The sequence below is a fragment of the Ceratotherium simum genome, chromosome 8 (genome assembly GCF_057802395.1).
Source record: "Ceratotherium simum simum isolate JZ-2026a chromosome 8, ASM5780239v1, whole genome shotgun sequence".
NCBI lineage: Eukaryota > Metazoa > Chordata > Mammalia > Perissodactyla > Rhinocerotidae > Ceratotherium > Ceratotherium simum.
Window position 1 is genome coordinate 41,416,294 of NC_141907.1, and position 21,828 is coordinate 41,438,121.

Genomic DNA, 21,828 nt, shown 5'->3' on the forward strand with positions numbered 1-21,828 from the left:
TTTTTCAAAATGGGTGATGGTGAGCACTGGAAAAGTTACAAAACTCTTTGATCTTTGGAAAAGACTCGACTCCTCACCCCCCTCTAGCTTCCTGCCCTGTAGCTCTCCTTCCCCTTGACTGTATTTGTTGACTGCTTTCTTCTACTCCACGTACCATACACCCACGACAATCCTGCTTTTGTCCCACTCTTTTCATTGAACTCACCAATGGCCATCATTTGTAGGGGTCAATGGACACTTCTTTGTCTTTATTTCACTGGCCATTTCTGGGGCATTTATCACAGTTGACGACACCCTTCTTTGCTACCACAATAGCACTTTCTTGGCTGTTCCTTCTTCTTTTCCAATGGATTCTTCTGAAATTTCTTCATAGGTTCCTTTTCTTGGTCTGCCCTTCAAATGTCAATGCTACTTAGGGCTCCATCTTTGGCCCCTTGCTCTTCTCACTTGATACATCATCCCTGAAGGACCTCATCTACTCATATGCCTTCAATAATCTTCTATATACTTTTCAAATCTATGTCATTAGTTCAAACATCTCTTTTGAGTTCGTGTGGACATTCCCTACCTGCATGCCTCCCAGGATCCCTAAACCCAATGGGTTTCAAATTTGATGCACGATCTTCTCCCCAAGTCTATCCCTCCTCTTGACTTTCTAACAGCATTACCACCTTCACAGTCACCTGAGAGTCATCTTAGACTTTGCTGTCTCTTTCATCTTCCAGATCAAGTCCTGTTAATTCTGCCCCTTCAAATTTATTGATCTCTCCTTGATTTTCATTGTCCCTGTTCTGGTCTAGCTCTCATTCCTTTTTTATTAGGTTACTGCCACAGCCTTTTAATTTGTCTCCTTTCCCTGGTCTGGCCATCCCCCATCCATTTTTCTCATTCCTGCCTGAGTAAGCTTTCTAAAATGCAAATATTTATTATTGAATATAGTGAGCAGTATACTAAATATTTTTGTGCATTATCTTACTCAATTCTTGAAAATCCTTAGGAGGAAAACACAATCATTGGTGTATTTTGCAGATGAAGAAATTGAAGTTTACACAGGATGACTAAATCGTGGATCCAGGGGCCAAACTCCAGAGGCCACACTCTTAAACACCCCTCAGCTCCATGACATGCTCACATTCTCTTTGGAGAGTCTCATAGCTCTGAGGATAAAGTTCACACTCCTTAATTCAGTATATAAGGCTCTTCTAATGTGGCTTTGCTTTGTGCCTCTATTTTCATCTCCCCTACACACACTATTTGCTGGAGCCATTCACAATACTTGAGCCATGCCTGAATGCATGGTATTTATTTTTGAACATTTTGTTAAACATATGACACTTTATTGAACATACGCACTGACAAGTACCTTTATCACAAGTGTTCAGCTCAATTTATTTTCACAAAGTAAACAAACCTGTGTGACCAGCACCCAGGTCAGAAAGAAACAGAAGGCCAGCACCCCGGAGCCCCTCTCATGCCCACCTCCTGTCACTACCTCATCAACCGTAACTACCATCTTGACTGCAAACACTCTTTGCTTGCTTCACTCAACTATATACCCTGGAGATTTTTCCACATTAGCGGGAAAGATCTGCAGCGCACAGGCATTGGTTGGGACTACACCAGTGGGTTTTGGCCCGTCTGTGCCCATGACGTTCCAGTTATTAAATAATTTGAGTATCATCTGCATCATATTGTTTTATATAGCATAAATAGTTTCCTCTGTGTAAAGTACCCTTGCCTTCCCTTCTTTACCTCCTTCCCGCTTACTGTCTTTAAAAAACATCCTCTTCTCGAAAAAATTCTTAATCATCTCTCAGCTCCTGCCCCATGACCCAAATCTGACAGATGCTCTGCCTTAGCCTTGTCAAACAGGACTGCTACCTTGATATACCTGCCTGTCTCCTCTCCTAGAGCAAGCTACTGGAGGGTAGGGACTGATCATGTTTATCTTGGTATTTTTGGCTCTGAGCTTAGACCTAGTTCAGGGTAAACTTTCAACAAATGTTGGATGAATAAAATAAATGAAGGAATGAATGAATGAGATCCACAGGGTAACTGGAGATGCCCTTCTTTTCTTAGAGATCTTTTAGAAACTCTCTCTGCTTTATGTGTGGTTCTTCCCGGCTGAGTAATTACCAGCCCTACAAACTATTGTTTCTCACTTAATCTTGGGACAGAAGTACAACTGGCTCCAGAATTCAAGTGGTGCAGTATGTTCCCAAAGACATATGCTTTCCATAAGAGAGTCTGGATGCTGAAGTACACTGCGAGAATCTTGGAAGGATGTATTGAAAGATGAAAGGGAAAAAAGAAATGAACAGCAACAACAAAGAACAATACCCTGGAGCTAAAGAGTTGAGGGAATGTTGATTTTGGTACAAATAAACGGGTCCCCTTAATGCATGTTGCTGTTTGCTATTTTGGTTTCTGTTTAGATTTATGTTTTGATACCAGACTTTCCTTTTAGAATGTGTCAAGTCGGCAGGCTATTGGGAAGTGGAGTCTTTTCAGTCTTTTCCACCAGAATAACACATTCCTTATAAATCAGCCACACAAGGCTGAGTCCCGTTTGGCTGTGAGCTCACGGTGCACGGCACTCTGAAGATGAAAGATTTAAGCATCATCACTGCCATCGCAAATGCACAGATTAATAAAGCACGGCAGACTCACTGCTCTTTCTTTCATTTTCCAAACCTTTGCTGGTTGGGATTTTAAGACATCAGTTCTGGTCAGAGAACAGTTTCTCTCCACCGTCCATCCCAGCCTTTGAAGCGGAGTCTGCAGCTGTGGGCCCCTAGAGTGCTCTTTGATGTCCTGACTGGTTTCCATGAGAAGGGTTTCAGCTGCTTCCGGTTTCTCGGGCGCTCTCTAGGAGTTCTGGGAACTGTGCTGCTGATTCTCCTCCACCCAGTTTCTCTTCGTGTGTGACTCACTTGTCCCTAGCACAGGCAAAGGTCAGGTCCCCATCCTCCAATAATGGGCAGGAAAGCGCAACAGGAGCTTTGGCCTTAAGGGCACGAGGCCCTGAGAACAGCCACGCTGACTTGGAAGACTGCTTGGCGATGGCTTTTCTCCCAGCTGGAATTAGTAAGAGCACTGCCACCGAACGCTTCAGGTCTAGCACTGTGCTTTTCACTCATGGATTCATCCATTCAGCAATTATTTATCGAGCAACTACTATGGGCCAGACACAGCTCCAGGTGTCAGGAATTCAGTGGTGAATGGACCAGAGAGGAATCCCTGCTGTTGTAGAACTTATATTTCATTTGGGGAGAAGGACACAATAAGTAAGTAAGTGGTAAGCAGGAAGGTGGTATGTGCTATGGAGGAACATAAAGCAGGCTGGGGGGCAAGCATTGCTTCATGCAATCCTTAGAACCCATGACGTAGGCGGAAGCTCCATTTTACAGAGAGACAGTGAGGCTTAAAGGGGTGAAGAAACTTGTCCGAAGTCTCCCAGTCAGTAAGCTGCAGGGTTGAGACTGAAATCCAAGTCTATCACATTGCAGGGCGAGATGCATTCCACACCCCCTCATCTATAAACAGATTCTTCCAACGGAAAGCATTTTCACCGGCTTTCATCTCTTAAAACTCTGTACTTTTAGTTCTTTAGCACATCAGCCAATTACCAGGTTCCTCGTGGGACTTACTCATTTAATCACATTGCAAAAGGCTTCCATGCTGCTAGAGCTTTCTGCTGTTTAGCTTGACCTCCCTGCCACATTTGCTCCAGTGGATGGCTTCCTCTTTCCGGAAACCTCCCCCACCCCCTCCACTTTCTAAGCTCTCTGAGTTTCTCTCCTTCCTCCCTGGACTCTACACACTGCGTTCCCGACTGCTCGTGCCTCTGGCCCCTGCTCTTCTCCCAAACAGCTTTCCTGGGTGACCCCATCCCCGTCCACGGTTCACACCTCACACGTGCCAGTAGCCACAGATTACTACTGTTGGCCCAGGCTCTGCTGCGCTGCAAAGCTAAAATCTAAAATGCAAGTTTTCTTCTTCTCCATTCCTGTTTCCCAGTCAGAGAGAATGATAACACCATCCATCCAGTCATCCTAGTCCAGGCGAATGACCCTAGACACAGTCCTTTCATTTACTTTCTCATCCAGTCGGTACCCAGTCCTGTGGAATCCACTAGCACTTCATCCCTGCCCTCATTCCCTTGGCTCTACCTGAGCTTGGACTCTCATCTTCTCACCTTACCTCTCCAACCTGATGCCAGTCTGGCCTCGGTTTCCTCTCTCTCACTGCTGCCAGGGTGATCTTTATAAAATATAAACTGGTTGTATATTCCTAAAAAACATTCAATGGCGTCAAATTTCAGTTCTCCAGCCCTTCGTGATGTAGCTTTTGCTTCTCTCTCTGTCTTCATACTCTTCCTCTCCCCACATGCCACTCTTAGCTCCAGCCATTTGGAACCACCTGTAAATCCTTCAATGTACCGTGGCATTTCGTCACTTTGTTCCTAACTCCTGCTGCTCTGACAACAGTCACTCCTCTGGGAAGCTTTTTCTTACTCCCTGGTTGAGCTCTTCTCAGAGCCTTCACATCCCGTCTGGCACACCACTTCTCTCTCCTCAATTTTCGTGTCTGTCTCTCTAACAAACTGTAAGCTACACAGTGTAAGCTGGGCCATGGCAGGTAGGGTATCTAGTTTGTATATTTTCCTTACCCACAACAGTGATGAGCACACGAAAGAGGCTCTCAATAATTGCTCACAGGCAGACAAAGTTCAAAGACTGCCAAAACCAAGTTTTTGTTTTTTGTTTAATGATTCCTACCAAAGTCCATTTCACTAGAACTTATGGATCATATTTAGCTAATGTTAGACAAAAATCAAACCCTACCTTGTAGTATGGAGCATAATTAAGAAAATATAAACAATGGTTATAAATAGTGTTGCAAATAGAAATTCCAGGACATGTACTGATTTAATCAACAAACACCAAATGCTGAGCTGTCTTCCTTCTGTCAGAAATGCCATTAAGTATAATGGACCTAAGCCGACAGTTCTTGTCTCTGAGTCTCGTTTTTCTTATGTAAACAATGAGGAGCTGGACTAGACGCCTCTGCAGGTGCCTGTCCAACACACACGTGAACAGTCTCCTCTACGCCATGCTCACGGGGGGGGGGGCTTCTGGCGCCATGTGGTGACAGTGTGATCCCGCCCCATAACCACGGTTGAATGGTCCAAGAATGGCTCCCTGACCCAGGCTGGGCCAACTCAGGACCCTTCCCTGGGAACCGAGACTTGATCTAAGATAGATGAGGCTCAATCAAAGTTGAGCTCTTAAGAAGAACCAAAGGCTGTGGCATAGCTACCTGGCCAATAATTCACCTCATTTGTATTGAGTGCCCACAATACGCTGACCACTGTTCTTAGCGTCTTCTGTAGGCCAGAGTGAGTCTCTAAGAACTGTCTGGTTTGCCGACCGCTTTCATTTCTCAGTCCCAATCCCTCCTGAGGCCCAGCACACTGCTGCTGTTAGGCTCCCTGAGATACCCCTTGGTCCTCAAAATAAATTATCCTTTCTTTGATTAAATTAACATAATGTGTTGGCATCTTAATTGCAACTGAAAGAGTTTCAACTATTCTTCTTCACCCCCACCAGCTTTTCAGGGCCTGCCTGGGCAGTTGTTCTCTCTCTCCTTGTAGGCCCTTTTCTACTGCCACCTAAGGCAATGGAGCTCTCACATCAACTCAAGTAAAGGGCCCAGAGGCAAGCACTGGGCCTTCCTGGACTCTTTTTCATAAACCTTTTATTTTTTTCCAATTAAGCATGGCCATATAAGAAATGGAACAACAACAAGAAAAACTTCTTAAAAAGCACACAGAAAAGGAGGTAAAAGGGCCTCATGCAATTTCGTTAGATAAAACCCACCCTCCTCATGCCAATTCCAGCAGAGAAAACATCTTGACAAATCATGTCCTTTAGTCAAAACAAGTTGGGGTCCAAACACATGGAGTAGATATAAAATATATTATTTTCAGGAGACTGAAATCCAAACCACAAATTCCAGAAACGCATTTTAAAAGCGCTGTCTATTAGACACGCTAGTTTTAAATTAAATTAATGTTACAGGGAGAGGGGTAAGGTATGTTTCGATTTATTTATTAGATCACTATCAATCTTTCCTCTAAGGAGATCAAGGTGCTCCGTGCACAAGCATTTGGAGAGAAGACTTGGCTGTTTGAAGAATGTCAGGTTCTGCCAAAGCTGTTTCTCCCGTTTGATACCCCCACCCCCACCCCAGGGCACCGCCCCTTGGAGCTGACAGCTCTATGTGGCTAACCACAAGTCTATCCTCGGGTTGAGGAGTGCACTGAGCTGACTTGAAACGCTTTCTCAGAACCCCAGGAAGAATGATCTCGGGGCACACTGGCTCTGCTTTACCTTACAGGGCTCGAGGGAGCAGACTCGGGAGAGGAAAGTCCTGTAGCTTCACTTCTTATCACACAGGAAGTATTGTTTTCTTTTTTTGAGATTATATTATTAAAAAAGATTGTAGGCAAACAGCAGGCAGGCCTTTCATTATTACCAAAGCCTTTCAGGGTTTACTTATTTTGAATCCAGGCCAGAGGAATAAGTGAATTTTCTGTCCTTTAGATTGGAAAGACAACTGTTAGAATCAGCCAAACACTGTCCGCACTGGGCTGGACAGCCAAGTGGATATTTAGGGGGTTCTGAGTGTTCTTTTCGTGGTGCCTCTGGGAAGCCATAGCTTATAAGGCTGTGATGTGTTTTTCTGGACCTTTTTCTTTTCCACTGTGAGTCCAACCTGTTGGTCTCTTCAGTCTTAGAGGCCATACGACATATATGGGCTTAGCACAAGTGACTCTGTTAGGACATTTCTCTTCTTGACTCCTTTGAGCTCTCACACTACAAAATCAGTCCCTTTGCTTCTGTTTTGTTCTCCAGGGAGACAAAGAAGTTGGAAGAAATAGAGTCCATGCTGTCTGTGTGGACAGAAGAGATCGCCAGGTTTCTTTGACAGAGGCGGAGGCCGGCTTCCGTCTCCCCCACACACATCAACGCTGGGCGGCGAGTGGGAGTGTGTGGGCCGCTGCTTCTTTGGGGTTATGTAACAACAAAACAGTGACTAGCTTCACCTAGCTTAGTGGCCGCTGGAAAGGAGGGTCAAGGACTCCTTTGAGGGTCACTGGAGTTGACTGATTGAGCTGCTACCTTCTGTCCCTTGTTTCGTGGTTGAAACGTCGCTTTTGGTTTAAGGGCAGTAAGTTGGAAAGAGAAACCGACGACTTGAAGCTGTGCTGCTTTCTGAATGAGTGTTCTAACAGGTCCACTGTGATCACCCTCTCAAGCTTTAGTGAGAGTCTACTGTCTGTAAGGCCTAGAGAGGTGCCAAGTGCTAAGGATGCAGAAAAGAGTAAGAACTAGATCAGCCCTCATTTTCACAGCCATAGCTTTCACATTCTTTTGATTGTGACCTCTAGCAAGGAATACATTTAAATCATACATGTGTATGTTGTGTAACTGGGTTGTTTTGTTTCACCTTGCTAGTCTGTTCTATTCTTTTTCATTAAAAAATGCTGATTACCATCCATTGAATTGATATGTTGATCCACTAATGTGCAGTAGATCAAGTTGTGCAATTAGAAAACACTAGTATGGAAAATGATACCTAACACATATAATTACAAAGCAGTGTATAAGTACAGCCACAGAAGTGTGCACAAAAGGTACAGAGCCCTGATGAAGACATGTGGGGCCTGGAAAATCCTTTCCTATGTTCTTTCTTTTACCCACTGTGAGGCACCCACAGCACATCCCATGGGAAAGTCTGCTGGCCCTCTTTCCAGGCACATCTCTTGCTGGCTTTTCAATCCACCTTCATCCCCTGCATAGTCTATAGATACTGCCTCTGGGTGACCTGAGCCAACATCATCTGTGGTACCATCTGTGAGTCCAGAAACAGGGCAGGGACAGACTAGCAGCTCAGCTCCCTTTCCAGCTCTAGAAGTCTCGCATTTGTACGACAGTACCCTCAGGCACCAGAAGGACCCCACCTGGATGCCTTTATTTCATCAGGCTCTGTCTTTTTGTTTCTTTGGGGCTTAGCCCCAGTGAGTCTTGAGTGAGAAGTGGGGGATGCAGGTCCCAGAGGCAAAGAGCAGGGCAGCAAGTGGCAAGAAAGCAATGACTGTTGGCTGCTGATACAGAATAAAGATGCGATATATAAAGGCAACTCAACGTCCACGCACAAATTTCTTGTCCTGGGGGCTGCACCGCCAATGAGTCCTGGGGCCAAGTCCCAGAAAAACAGGCAGGGTATCAGCAGATGAATCCTGGGAGATCTCCCTCACATTGGCTGTCTTGATGACCAGTCCAGGGTGGACTTTATTCATGAGTGGCACAGATGCTGGAAAGGGTAAACATCTGCGCTAATGAGTAATCATGAAGTAAAGAATTAATGACATGAAGATTTAGCTTCCAAGAAAATGCCTGGCAGCATCTGAAGTCAAGAAATGTTGTGGTGAAGAGGATGGCTTTGGAATAAGACTGACTTAGGGACAAATCCTGGTGTCCCATTTCCTGCGTGCTCTTTGGAAAATACCCGAGAACAGAGGACAGTATGACCCAATCCCGGCCTTCTGGAAGTTGACATCTACAGCTTAACCTTTCTGAGCCTCGGTTTCTTCATGGGTAAAGCGGGGATAATGGTAGACCCTATCTCCTAGGGTTGTTGTGAGGTTTAAATACGAGAAGGGCTGACTTCATGGTACATGCTGACCACAGGGGAGCTGAATAACTCGGGTAGTGAGAAGCAACAGAAAACAGGACCAGGGAGACCAGCAATGGCCACGGCCATGTGAGACTCCACCTGCATCTTGCATCCTCTTCTCCTCACTGGCCTTAATGCAGGGTCGAGGACACACTCTCCTGATGGCTTCACCCTCATCTCAAAGACGTGCTTCTTCGGGAAATCACAGTTAGTTCCTAAAAGCCCTACTAGCTCTTCCTTTTTACGTTTATTCCAATTCTGTTCAAACCCCGAATATGTGGGCCGGAGGTGACATCCCTTGCTGAGTTCTATGGAACGGAAGGAACAGCCAGCCACTGAGGCAGCCCATGTAGAAACAGAACAAAACGACTCTCTCTTGGGGTGCTGGGGTGGGGAGGGCTCTGCAGCCAGCCCACTGAGACTCTCCCCACCCCCTGCAGACAGATGAGATGCCCCTGGCAACCGAGAGTAGAGGCCCTGCAGCTGAGGACTGAGGAATGGATTCCTACAGCCGATGGGAGAAGACAAATTCCTTTTGCTTAAATCCATTATGTGGAAACCTCCCTTTGAGATCAGTCTCAAGGGGCCAGAGCATTTCTTCACGAGCCCTAACTCTGGGGGTTTAAATGGAGATAAACATGGCAATCCAGGGCCGGTCCAGGACGGTTCCAAACATATTCCTAGGCAAAGTCCACTTTAGGACAGTGAAGCTTCTGATCATAGGAAGAGCTGCAGAAAACACTGCAGGGTTTAAGAGGGTAATTTTAAAATGTGATGTGTCATGATTCATGAAACAGTGATGGAAAATGCAAGTGGATAGTCCTCCCACAACAGAGGTTCTATATTGGCCTAGGCAGTTACTTGCAAAGTCTGTTAGCATATTAAAGCTACTGTGAAGTCTGGCAGCAAAGAAGCAATTTAATTTGCTGTTTAATCCAGCGTTTACAAAACATATTTGGTCACAGGACCCTTTTGTTAAGAAACAGTTCTTTCTGTGGAAATGGACAAAGAGTGAGTCAGGGCCCCCTCTCGCCTACACAAATTAGAAACACATGCAGTGAAGAGACAGCAGGGGGTTTGAGCCTCCACTCATGCCCTTGGCCAGACCACGAATGCAGCAGCCTGACTGGTAAAGGACACATGGCCTATTGGGCCATCCTCAGACCTTCCTGACCAGGGCCTGAAATCAACACTTGTTAGTCTCTCTTCAGGGCTAAGTCCAAGCTTGTGAATGAAGGAAGAGGGTGCTCAAGTGGAGAAGGAGGGAGACCACGTCTAGCCTGGAAGTTTCTATACACACTAGCCATCACGAAGGGCGACTGGACAACTCTGAGGTTATATTCAACACAGGATCCCCTGAACACTTCTGAGATGCTGATCTGTGCTGCGTTATTAAAAAAACAAGGGGTGGGGGGGGAGGATACACCGCCATGTATTGCAACAGAAGTTAATGATAACTGGGACCATCAGGAAGGAGACCTGCATGTCCACTCCAGCCAGTTTACTGCTTGGTTTAGAGTCTGATTGTCTGGCTTCTATCCTCTGGCTTTTGGAGTAGACTGGTTTTCCTGGAATATGCATTTATTGAACTCTAAAAGGCCAGAACTTCTGTGTAGATTAATTCATGATTTCAAAGATGCTTTGAAGCTGGCAAAACCTTCTGTTATTTCCAAGAGTTATTACAACTGCAATCCTGGAATAGACTGGGAGGTCAGACTGTAATCTTGTTTAGATCCTTTTAAATTTAGAAACTTTACAGTGGGTTAAAAATAGATCACATTTGCCTACTTTTCCTCCTTTCATCCCTGCTACAAAGGCTGTTCAGTAATTTTGACCTACCCCAGATATTAGACAGAGAAGTTCTAGTACTTGTCACCTGGGAGTCTGCTGGGCCAAAACAAAAGTCATTTTCAAATGGGTTTCAGTCGATGTTAGTCATATGACTGAGTGGAGTTACTCTTTGTCCTACATAATAAAGTCTAGAATTAAGAGGAAAGGACTATCACTAAGATCTATAAATAGTACATGGATTCATGTTAAGTGAGAATGTGGGCCATGAGGAGAAGTGTTCAATAGTGCTACCCTGGAGGGCTTGTGTCCTTACATAGCGACCAGAAAAAATCACAGTGCTTAGTCAAAAGAAGCTGTATGAGGCTGGAAGGTCAGGCTGCTTATAACCAAAAGTTAAATAAAGATTGCACCTGATTTCAGAAGAGCCAAAATACTGAATGTTATCTTGTATGGTGCTTGCCAGGTTTAGTAGGGTGCCAGCATTTTCATGCCCAGCAAAGAGAGCATTACACTCAGGATTTCCTCTTCATGGTCACTTTACCTTCATGAACATGCTAAATCCAGTTTTAAGGAGATCGGTGAGGCCTGAAGACATGTGTTCAATATCAACCGGATCTGGCTTTTCAGGATTAAATATTTCCTCCACGACCTGCTTCAACAATGGTTTATAGGATGCCTGGAAAGACACAATATTGTGCTGTTAGTAAAGGGTTTGTTTGGTGTGTCTGGAAAGAGGATAGCTTTATCTGCACCAAATGAAGCAAAACAAGTTTATTTTGATACTAAGCAATGGCTATGATTTTGTGTGTGTGAAAAGACAACTATAACAACACTGGTTTTTTTGGTAAATTTTTACCCCAATACTCTGGCACTATTTTTTGTTTCTCACACTCCCTTCTACAAGCAAATATCTCTTACCAGAGCTATAATCATAGTAGGACTAGTTTTTCAGTCTAGATTTAAAGTGACAATTTTATGTATGAAGTATACTGAAAAGTAAAGTATTATCATTTGATATAGACATAAAGATGGTCTCCAGTTTTTCCTAAACCTTCTTAGAATTACGCTCCCCTCTGCTAGGAATGCTAATGTTTTCTTACAATGTATTGTTGCTATCCAAGCCCAGAGCAATCCCTCCTTCTTCTACAGAGGTCAACTCCAAGTATGACTTGGCCAGAAAAAGAAGCCAAGATGCCAAAAAGGAATTTGACCAAGGTCAGGGCTTAGAGAAAGCAGGCCGCATGGTACTATAAGAACTTCAGTAGAATTAAGCTGATGTTAAATTGCAACAACTACAGTTTGATAAATGGTGCTAAATCTATCCACGTTTAGGCAATATTTGGAGAGAGCTGCCTCTAACCACTTTCTGAGCATGTTCCCCCCACCTCTCTCCTTGGTTCTGTTACTAACAAGCTCATCCTCTCTTCTCCCCTTTCCATCAGCTAGACCCTTCCTCTCCCAGTCCTGCTGCTGCCTCTGCTGCCTCCGCTCCTCCAGTTCCATATGGTACCCGAGTCCACAGTGTGAAGGGTGAAGGAAGAAGGAACGTCTTCCCTCAACGCACTGGTATATCTGTTTTATCTCTATTATGTGTATTATAGGCTCTAACAGCCAGGTTCTGACAGAGCTCTGTTGAGATGTCTTGAACTCTGCTTCTCCCTTTGCATTGGCCACATCTATGACCTGTCTCTAGCAAGCACGGAGGATATTTGGTGTACTGGCTTTATCTCTGGCTTCACCATGCTTTTCTTATAGTCATTTTTTACTCTTATTTTCCCTTTATTCCAACTTTTTTACTTAAAATATCTTAGAAATAAAGCAGGGTATAATCCATCAAAATCACAAACAATCATTTAGCTAGAACATAACTGGTGCGTTTATCAGGGACAAAAAGCAGGGAGAAACAGCAACTGTTCAGTTGAGGGTGCAGCCTTCTGATGTTTATTAGTCAAACAGACCATTGCATGCCCAGAGATCTCATAGGTAAATGCTCATGAAAAGGAAAGCCTGGGCAGGAACACTGATAAGACAGAAATTTTAAAAAAACAAAAGCAAAAACTACGAGTCAACCTTCCTCATAATAAAGCTATACCATTAAAATTTATCATATGGGCAAAAATCCAGAAGTTTGAAAACACTCGTTTGACGAGGCCATGGGGAAACAGATATTCGCATATATTGCTGGTGGGAGTGTAAATTGTTACAATCAATACGGAGAGCAATTTGGCAATACCTATCAAAATTACAAATGCATTTGACCTAGCAATTCCACTTCTAGGACTCTATCCTATAAATATGCTAATACACACAAATGAGACTCATAAAAGGCTGTTTATTGTTTGTAATAGCAAAAGATTGGAAACAACTCAAGTGCCCATCAATAGGGAGCTATTTAATAAACAGGACACATCCACAGGAAGGCATGCTATGAGAGGGAAGAGAGAAGCTCTGTGTTGATATGGCAAAAACAAGGTGCAGAATAAAGCGTGAGTGAAAAAAGCAAAGAACCGTGTGTATGATGGGCTGGCATTTGTGTAAATGTGTCACAGGGAATACGGAAGTTTGTATTTGCTGAAATATGCAAAAAATAAACTCTGATGTGATACACAGGGACTGCCATGAGCAACGATCACAGAGTGGGGGACTGGACAATGGACAAAGGTGGGACGAAGACTTTTCAATGTGTTGCTTTTTTAAAAAGCACAGCAAAACACCACTATACACAGCAAGAATGACCTTTTTTTTGCTTATTGAAAATTAATAAATTATTTATGCACGAAAGAGATTGGGGTAAAGCACAAGGAAAGGTTAATTAGGGCTATCTCTAGGTTCTGGGAGTAGAGGACATTATTTTTTTCCAAATTTTCCAAAATTAACAGGTATACTTCTGGAATCATAAAATAATCCTATAAATATTTTCAATGTTAAGGGAAAAAAAAAGGTCATGGAATGGCCTTCGAAGTCTACAAATCCTCTTCCCTGAACAAACTGCCTTGAGAGCCTTTCTATCATCTCAGCCTTTCTGGACATTTAATCTCTTAAATTAAACTTTAATCTCTTTAAACTGCTCCTCAAGGAGAAGTCCTTTGACCAATACTCTGCTACCTTATCAGTTTTATCATCAAATATTCATCAACTTCTTCCTTAGTAATAGAATCCAATTTTTACTCAGGCCCATTATCAACTGGCTAAAAGACTCTATCCTCCAGCCTTCCTTGCAGCTGGGTACGACAATGGAATTAAGTTCTGGGCAATGAGATGTAAGTGGAAGGGGAGTGGGACTTTCAGACGTCTCCTTTTTTAAAAGGGAAGGGTGTGCTTTCCTCCTCTTTCTCTATTCTGCTGCCTGGAAGGTGGAAGTAATGCCTGGAGCTCCAGCAGCCACTGTGGAAGACACGGCCATTCTTCAGAGATGCTGGAGCAGAGAGCTGGAAGAAACCCTGGTTGGTGATGACTGGTGGCGCTGCCATAACAATAACATGGACAGACTAAATCAGGACCGACTTTACATAGCAACACTAAATCTTGTCTGTTTAAGCCATTATTTTTCATTATTATCTCTGTTATTTGCAATTGAATGAAATTCTGATACAAAGCACAAAGGGGATATAAAGAAATAAAAGGCCATTCCTTCCTTCTGGGAGCTTACACTTGTTTGTTTTATTAGCCTATATAAAGTTATATAGAATAACTTTAGGCAGACCACAGAGAAATACACATAGGTTGTCACATTTAAAAGAGGAGAGAGTATGCCCCCAACCTACAAAAAACAAAAAAAGGCTGTTGCTCTCCATAGGATGCACCTTCTGTAAGAAGGAAGAGTAGCGACTCTGAAAAGAGCTCAGGCACAGGAACAAGGTGGTTCTGTGATCACCTAAAACTCTACACTCAGCACCTCCTCTGTGCAAGGCACGTACCAGGGGTGACAGGACTGTTCTCAGGGCTCCAGGAGCCCCAGCGCAGCCTGAGGAGAGCGGGGAGAAGGAAGTGTGGAGGCGTCAGGGATCTCGCTCTCCCCCTTGCTCCACTTCTGGCTAAGCTCTGTGGAATGAAGCACCCAGGAGAAAATGCGCTCTGAGCTGGGGTTCCCCTTAGGGGGGTGAGCAGAGATTTGGAAGTGCTATTCCCTTAACACCTTCATTCTTGGGACTTCTTCATCATTGCATGTTATTGGGGAAGGTGGTAAATCTTTTTTATTTTATTTTTTTTAAGGTATGTAGGTAATATTTATTTAGAATGTGAAAAGAAACCATAATTTAAATACAGAAAAGTAACAGAGAACAAACACATCACATAATCCAGAAAAATAACATAAATGCTTTTATTAATTAACTGCCTGACATACCTCTATAATACTCATTTCTTGGCTGTATTCTGATTTTGTTTTCATATGATAGCAATTTTGAAATATTTTCTATAGAGAGATGTGACAACTATTAAGCTATTGTCTCTCAACTCCAAACCCTCCCTTCTGTACTCAATTCTGTGATGCTGGCCTGTGACTCTGCAAACCACATTTGTGCTTTGCCATCTGGGTCTGATAGACTCTGCCAATAGGGGGCACTAGAGCGAGACGGTGATAGACTCTGCCAATAGGGGGCACTAGAGCGAGACGGTGATAGACTCTGCCAGTAGGGGGCACTAGAGGGAGACGGTGATAGACTCTGCCAGTAGGGGGCACTAGAGGGAGACGGTGATAGACTGCCAATAGGGGGCAGTAGAGTGAGACGGTGATAGACTCTGCCAATAGGGGGCACTAGAGGAAGATGGGAAAGCACGAAGAGCAAGCAGGAACCTGCTCCTCCCTGTTTATTTGCTGTTCATGCCAGCATCCACCCAGCAATGGCCCCTCACCATTTGAAGCTCTCCCTTCTCTGGACTTTTAAGTCCTAGGATCAAATAAATTACCTTTCTTGTTTAAGCCAGTTTGAGCTTTTTCTTTTTTCTATTTTCACTTGTAACCAAAAGCACACTAAATGATATAAGGATTATGAATTTAAAGAGATGTTGAAGGGCCGGCCCTGTGGCTTGGTGGTTAAGTGCGCGCGCTGCAATGCTGGCGGTCCGGGTTCGGATCCCGGGTGCGCATCGAGGCACCACTTCTCCGTCCATCCTGAGGCCGAGTCCCACATGCCGCAACTAGAAGGATGTGCAGCTATGACATACAACTATCTGCTGGGGCTTTGGGGGGAAAAAATAAAATAAATAAAATCTTTAAAGAGATGTTGATAGGTTTTCCTACTTAAATATTATATAGAAAAGACCTCTAAATTATTTTTTTTTCTTTTTTTTGGTGAGGAAGATTAGCCCTGAGCTAATATCTGTTGCCAATCCTCCTCTTTTTGCTGAGCAAGATTGGCCCTGGGCTAATATCTGTGCCCATCTTCCACCATTTTATGTGGGGCGCCTGCCACAGCATGGCTTGCTAAGCAGTACATAGGTCTGTGCCTGGGATCCCGGCCTGTGAACTTCGGGGCGCTGAAGCAGAGCGCATGAACTTAACCACTACACCCCTGGGCCGGCCCCTCTAAATTCTTTATTAAAGGAACTCAGCACCGAACAACCAAATAATACAATTTAAAGAGCATGATTTGGGAAAGACGTTCTTAGTTCCAAAGCAGTACTTGTCTCGTGACTTCTCAGCAAACACAATTCTTAGTTTTTACAATTAGGGTTTTAATGATGGGAACCTTTGGCTCCTTCCTCTCAGCCACTTACTTGGATTGCTTTGGCCCCAGATCATGTCAGTGAACTCTGATTGGAATGAACTGCTTTGGCAGCGGCTTCTTGGTTGAGAAACCTGTGACGGTCATGGAATTCTCTATTCAGCCAGAAGCTTCCCACTTCTCAGCGAAGGACCACAAAGAAGGTGGTGATAGGGGAGACAGATGTCTTCCCCTAGTGCCCTGCTCAAAGTTTTCTCACATGTTACGAAGGGCCAGAGGGGAGATTAGTCGTGTAGTTTGCCTCAACATTAAGAGAGTTAACCCTAGTAATTTAATTTTCCTAATCAAACATTCTCCGCCAGTTCACCTTTTGGGGTGGGGAGGGAGGAGAGGAAGTAAAAACACAGAAAAATTCATTCACTTATTTCTCACTTATGTCACATCCAGTGTGTGCTGGCAGTAGGGGTCTGTGCCCTGGACAATCATTCAGACAGCCAGGTTCCTGCTACTGAGTGGCCCCACCATTCCCCAGGGCACTGGAATCCCACACTGAAGTCTGTGCATCTTATCAGCAGACAAGGAAAGAGACAGAGTATGCAGGATTTCCAGAGAGATTTTAGGGGCTCAGCCTGAAAGTGATCTGTATCACTTCCACCCATAGTTCATTGGTCAGAATTAGTCACAAACCTACATTTACCTGCAAGGGAATCTGGAAAATGTGGTCTAACTTTGCCCAGGAGGAAAAGGAAATGGAGTTTGGGGAACATATAGCATTGTCTCTGCCACAGACACACTGTAAAGTCTGAATTGAAACATTAATATAATTATTTCCTTAACAACTGGCAAGTTGCATGTCATAGGCAAAGGATTATTATTTTTTTGTGTGTGAGGAAGATTAGCCCTGAGCTAACATCCATCGCCAATCCTCCTCTTTTTGCTGAGGAAGGTTGGCCCTGGGCTAACACCCGTGCCCATCTTTCTCTACTTCATATGGGATGCTGCCACAGCAGGGCTTGAAAAGCGGCACATCAGTGCGCACCCGGGATCCAACCTGCGAACTCCTGGGCCGCCGCAGTGGAGCGCACGCGCACTTAACTGCTATGCCACCGGGCCAGCCCGGCAAAGGATTATTAAACCCTTTTTCCCTTCTACATAAGAATTTGACCTTTGCTTAACTTTCTAGCTCTGTTTCCCTGGAAACCTGATAAGGGAAGAATGTCAAACTCTAGCCAGGCAAGATTGCTTATGATAAAAATGACCCCTGCTTAGTAAATTGCATTAGACTGGGAGAACTATAAAATACTGGATTGAAAGCCAGAGCTTTGGGCTCCTTTGAGTACGATGACTCTTGCATAAGTGGGCATGTCCCTCAGAGGAACACTGGAAGCTATACCTGTGGTATTATTCCAGAGAAATTGGCTCCTATAGGATATGAAGTTTTTAAGTCAGAGGATTCCTGCCCTCCCCCCTCCCCCCATGTGAGTGTAGGTCCCTCACTCCTGAGCTGTCACCTCAGGATCAAACTGAATAGCTCCCGGATAGCTGTGTGGACTGCTTCATGGAAGGTCACAAAGACTACTCCAGAGAAGAAAAATGCCTGCTGCTCCCCAATGACGAGCTATGTTCCTGTCCTGGGCAAAGTGGCACCAAGTGGGGGCTAGGCTCACAGAGCTGACTTACCCATTAGGCACAGAACACACAGTGCCAAGAGCCCCCAAGACTTCTAGGGACCCATGAAAATGTATTAATTTCTTTTAAAATCAGAAGAAAAAAATGAACTTTCAGGTCAAAGATAATGTTTTGATATATACTATTAATGTATTTGTCTCCACACCAATGCAATTGTACAATATGATTTTTAATATTCTTTACTTTTATAGAGGAATGGGCCCATGAAGGCAAAAGTACATAGGACCATGAAAATCATAATGTGGCACTGTATGACAGTCTCATAAGGCTAGCCTGAAGGTTTGGTAGAGCCTAACAAGACTCCTGACAAGTATTACACATGAAATAGTTGAAGTTTCAAGAAAATCGATCTTACACCAGAAACTCTCCTTTTTTTCCCCCTTTATATAGTCAGTATCTCTTCCAGAATAAGCTGGGCTTTTAAAAATACCATATTTAATCAAAAAATGAAAAATAAAATATTTGCATCTATGTCCCTGGTTACTCTTCTGTGGTGGAGATGATGTGTGATCAAGTCTAGAAGACTTTTTTATTGACCTGATTCTAGCTTTTGAAGAAAGGTATCGAGTATGGCAGCAGTTTCTGACGTTACACATAGGTCAGAGACAATTTTGAGAAGTTAGTCTAACTCCAAAATCTTCTTGAATTTGGTGCGCTTCAAAGATGGCCTGGGACATCAGTGTCCAAGAAAACCTGAGTTGTTGCCAAAACCACATCCTCGTCAATCAGCACTGCTGACCTTGGCTGTGCTGGTCTGTGTTGGTGCAGCAAGGGACTCGCTCAGTCCTGCTACTGAAGAGGCTTCTCCCTTTTCTGCAAAATTGACTGTAAACAACCAATTTCTCAGGAAAACTAGACTTGTAGAGAGGGCATGCATTTTGTTTCAATCCAAGACTGCACAGAAAAACATCTGTTTAAAACTGCTCATGGCTTTGACTATCTCATGGCTTATTTTTTATTTTTTGCTATTCTATGTCTGATTTTTCTCTCCTTTCATCTTCTTAAAAGAAATGGTTTGCTCAGCAGATTAAAAAGTGGTTCATTTGTCTATCTTTTCATCCATCTATCCATCTATCCTTCAAACCAGAAACAGATTATTTTTTAAAATTTTGAGTGTAGTCCCTTCAACTTCAACATGAGGAAGCCAAAGCCCAAAGCTATTGATTAACTCACTTGAATTCACACAGGCAGTTAGAAGTAGACTACAGGACAGACCAAGTTTCCCGGCCCCCAGTTTAGTCCTATCTGGTGTTGGTTCTTTCAGAAAGAACCCAGCAGATCCAGGGTTAGGTAGATAGAATCAGGAGGAAGAGCAGAGCTTAGCACTTGGAAAAGGACAGCTGGTGGCCAGGGCTGGGGATTGTTGACAGAGACTGGGCCGCCAGACTGTTCAGAGAGCCATATTTCACCAGGCACAAGATGAATCAAGCCTCCTTGGGCACTGCTGGTTCTGAAGTCTCTTGTTCAACATGCCAGTGGCAGAGAAGACAGTAGGCATCTGTGGGAAGTTTTCTCCAGCACAGCACAGCACTTTGAGACTTCTGCCAAAGCAAGTCATGCAAGAGCCACACGATATTTTGTCTGAAAGGGCTCATAAACTCCTTGCCCTGAGACATTCGCCTAATATCCTCCTGATGCTGCAGCTGAAGAACAGCAGCACATCAAACACTGTGGCGTTTAGGAAGAAGGTTAAGCTCCCATTAAACTGCAACATTTACAGTAAGAGACAAAAGCATAAGAAGACTTGCTGCACAGGCAAAACTGGGGGCTTAGGTTTCCAGTCAACAGAGTCTACGAACAAACACAACCTTTCCAAACAAACGGATGTCAGCAATAAACTCCTGCCATACACAGCAGCTAACAGGAGAGTCAGCTTAAGAATCACTCCTTTTCTGTGTGGCCCATCTCCTAGCAAAGGAAAAGATGAAATGCTGCAAAAGAGGACAAAGAGAAGGCCTATTTTGTCCTTTACTACGATTGTTATAGCAAATGCTTACATAGTGCTGTCTATGTGTCAGCTCCTGTCCTAAGGACTTTATATATATTAACTCAGCTAATCATTAGAGCATCTTTATGAGGGAGCTACTATTACTAGCTTCTTCTTACAGAGGAGAAACAAGGCACAGAAAGTTGAAGGAACTTGCCTAAGGTCACACAGTTAGTAGCGGGCAGAGGTGGGCTATGAACTCAAATGCTGCTGTTAACCTCCGTGCTAAGCTGCCTCTCACTAAGAATTAAGAACACCAGAAATGCCATTCTGGATAAGACCTATAGTTCAGGATCCATCCATCCATCCACCCAACCATTCATCCATCTATCTACCTACCCACCCACCCACCCACTAGGTAACAAGCATTGAGCTAAGCTCTGCAGGTATCATGGTGAGCAAACACAGATGCTGTCTCCAGCTTTGGTGGTATGTTCTTGAAGCCAAGAACTTCAATGGCAGCCTCATGATCCCCATCATGCCCACTCCCCTGACTGTGGCAGAGGTACTGGTGCTCCTGGAGGGCCAGGTGTGTGGTGATAGCCCAGGTCTGGGCTAATTTCAAGGGACCCAGTCTAGATCCCACTCCTCTAGCTTTCCCAGAGATTTTATATGTACTTAATTCCTTGTATGAAATCATGTTCTTCTTAAATTGGTGAGAGCGGTGTCTACTTTCTGCATCTGAGCTGTGACTGACACAATCTCCTAAAGGGCTAAAGGATTAAGGTTAAATAAGAGGTGATTCTTAGCAAGTGGTAGCAAGGGAAAGAGGAGTGGGTCCGAGAGCCAACTCTTGTGCATCGGAGCAGGAGAGAGGTGCACTGGGAGGGAGGCTGGGGCTGGTGGGGGAGATCCCCCAAGATCCAGGGGAGATAGCCCAGGTATGCAGCACTAGTCAGAGCTGGAACAGGAACCCAGGGCCGGACCAGGTCTACTACTTTCCTGGGTGTCCCAGGGAGCCCAGGACATCTCAACTAGATTCTGTGTAGAAACAGCATGGAGCTAGATAGAAAGCACCAATTTTTTCTTAGGGCCACAAGGCTAGGGACAAAATTGGGAGAAGAGATGGGCAGAAAGTTGCCCAGCCAAGACCTATCTTCAAAACTAGACACAGCTGGACTCTTATTCTAGCTTGGAAATTTGTCCTTTTCTAATTACACACATTTTGTGTCCCAACAAATCCTCTGATATATGATAAAGGTATATGTATTGTATTCAAGATGCACCCAACCAGTATTTATTAAGCGTCCATTATGTGCAAGATACCACTCTCAGCACTGAGGATATGGCAGTCAACAAACCAGATCAAAATCCTGTCCTCACAGGGCTTACATCTGTGATAAAAAACTTCTTTAAGAAGATGTGGTATATATATACAACGGAATACTACAGCCATAAAAAAAGACAAAATCATCCCATTTGCAACACCATGGATGGACTTGGAGGGTATTATATTAAGCAAAATAAGCCAGACAGAGAAAGACAAACACCACATGATTTCACTCATGTGTGGAAGATTAACACACGGACAGAGAGAATAGTTGGTGGTTACCACGGGGAAGGGGTTTGGGGGGTGGGCACAAGGGGTGAAGGGATGCATTTATATGGTGACTGACAAACAATAATGTACAACTAAAATTTCACAATGTTATAAACAATTATGACATCAATAAAAAAACTACTTTAAATTAAAAAAATATTGAAAAACCCAAACAGGTAAAATTACTCACGATCCCATCAAAAACTCTTTCTCCATATATGTAAATATAGAGCAAGAAGTCAGAATTCCTCCTTGTCTATCCAACTTTTCCTGTCTCCCACAAGGTAGCCATTATAAACTTTTCCTAAATTTTTAAAGACTTATTAAATATATATACCCATATACTTTTTATTTTTAACAAAAATAGAATAATGCTTTACAAAATGGTCCACAACAGGTATTTTTTTCAC

General features: G+C 43.8%; 1 protein-coding gene across 1 annotated transcript in view; it reads right to left on the reverse strand.

Moving 5' to 3' along the window:
* The window catches only part of SCFD2 (sec1 family domain containing 2), a 386,325-nt gene that overhangs the window by 12,013 nt on the left and 352,484 nt on the right, over positions 1-21,828 (reverse strand). The window contains exon 7 of the mRNA XM_004419062.3: positions 11,078-11,212. Coding sequence (XP_004419119.1) covers positions 11,078-11,212 — 135 coding nt within the window. The remainder of the gene's footprint in view (positions 1-11,077; positions 11,213-21,828) is intronic.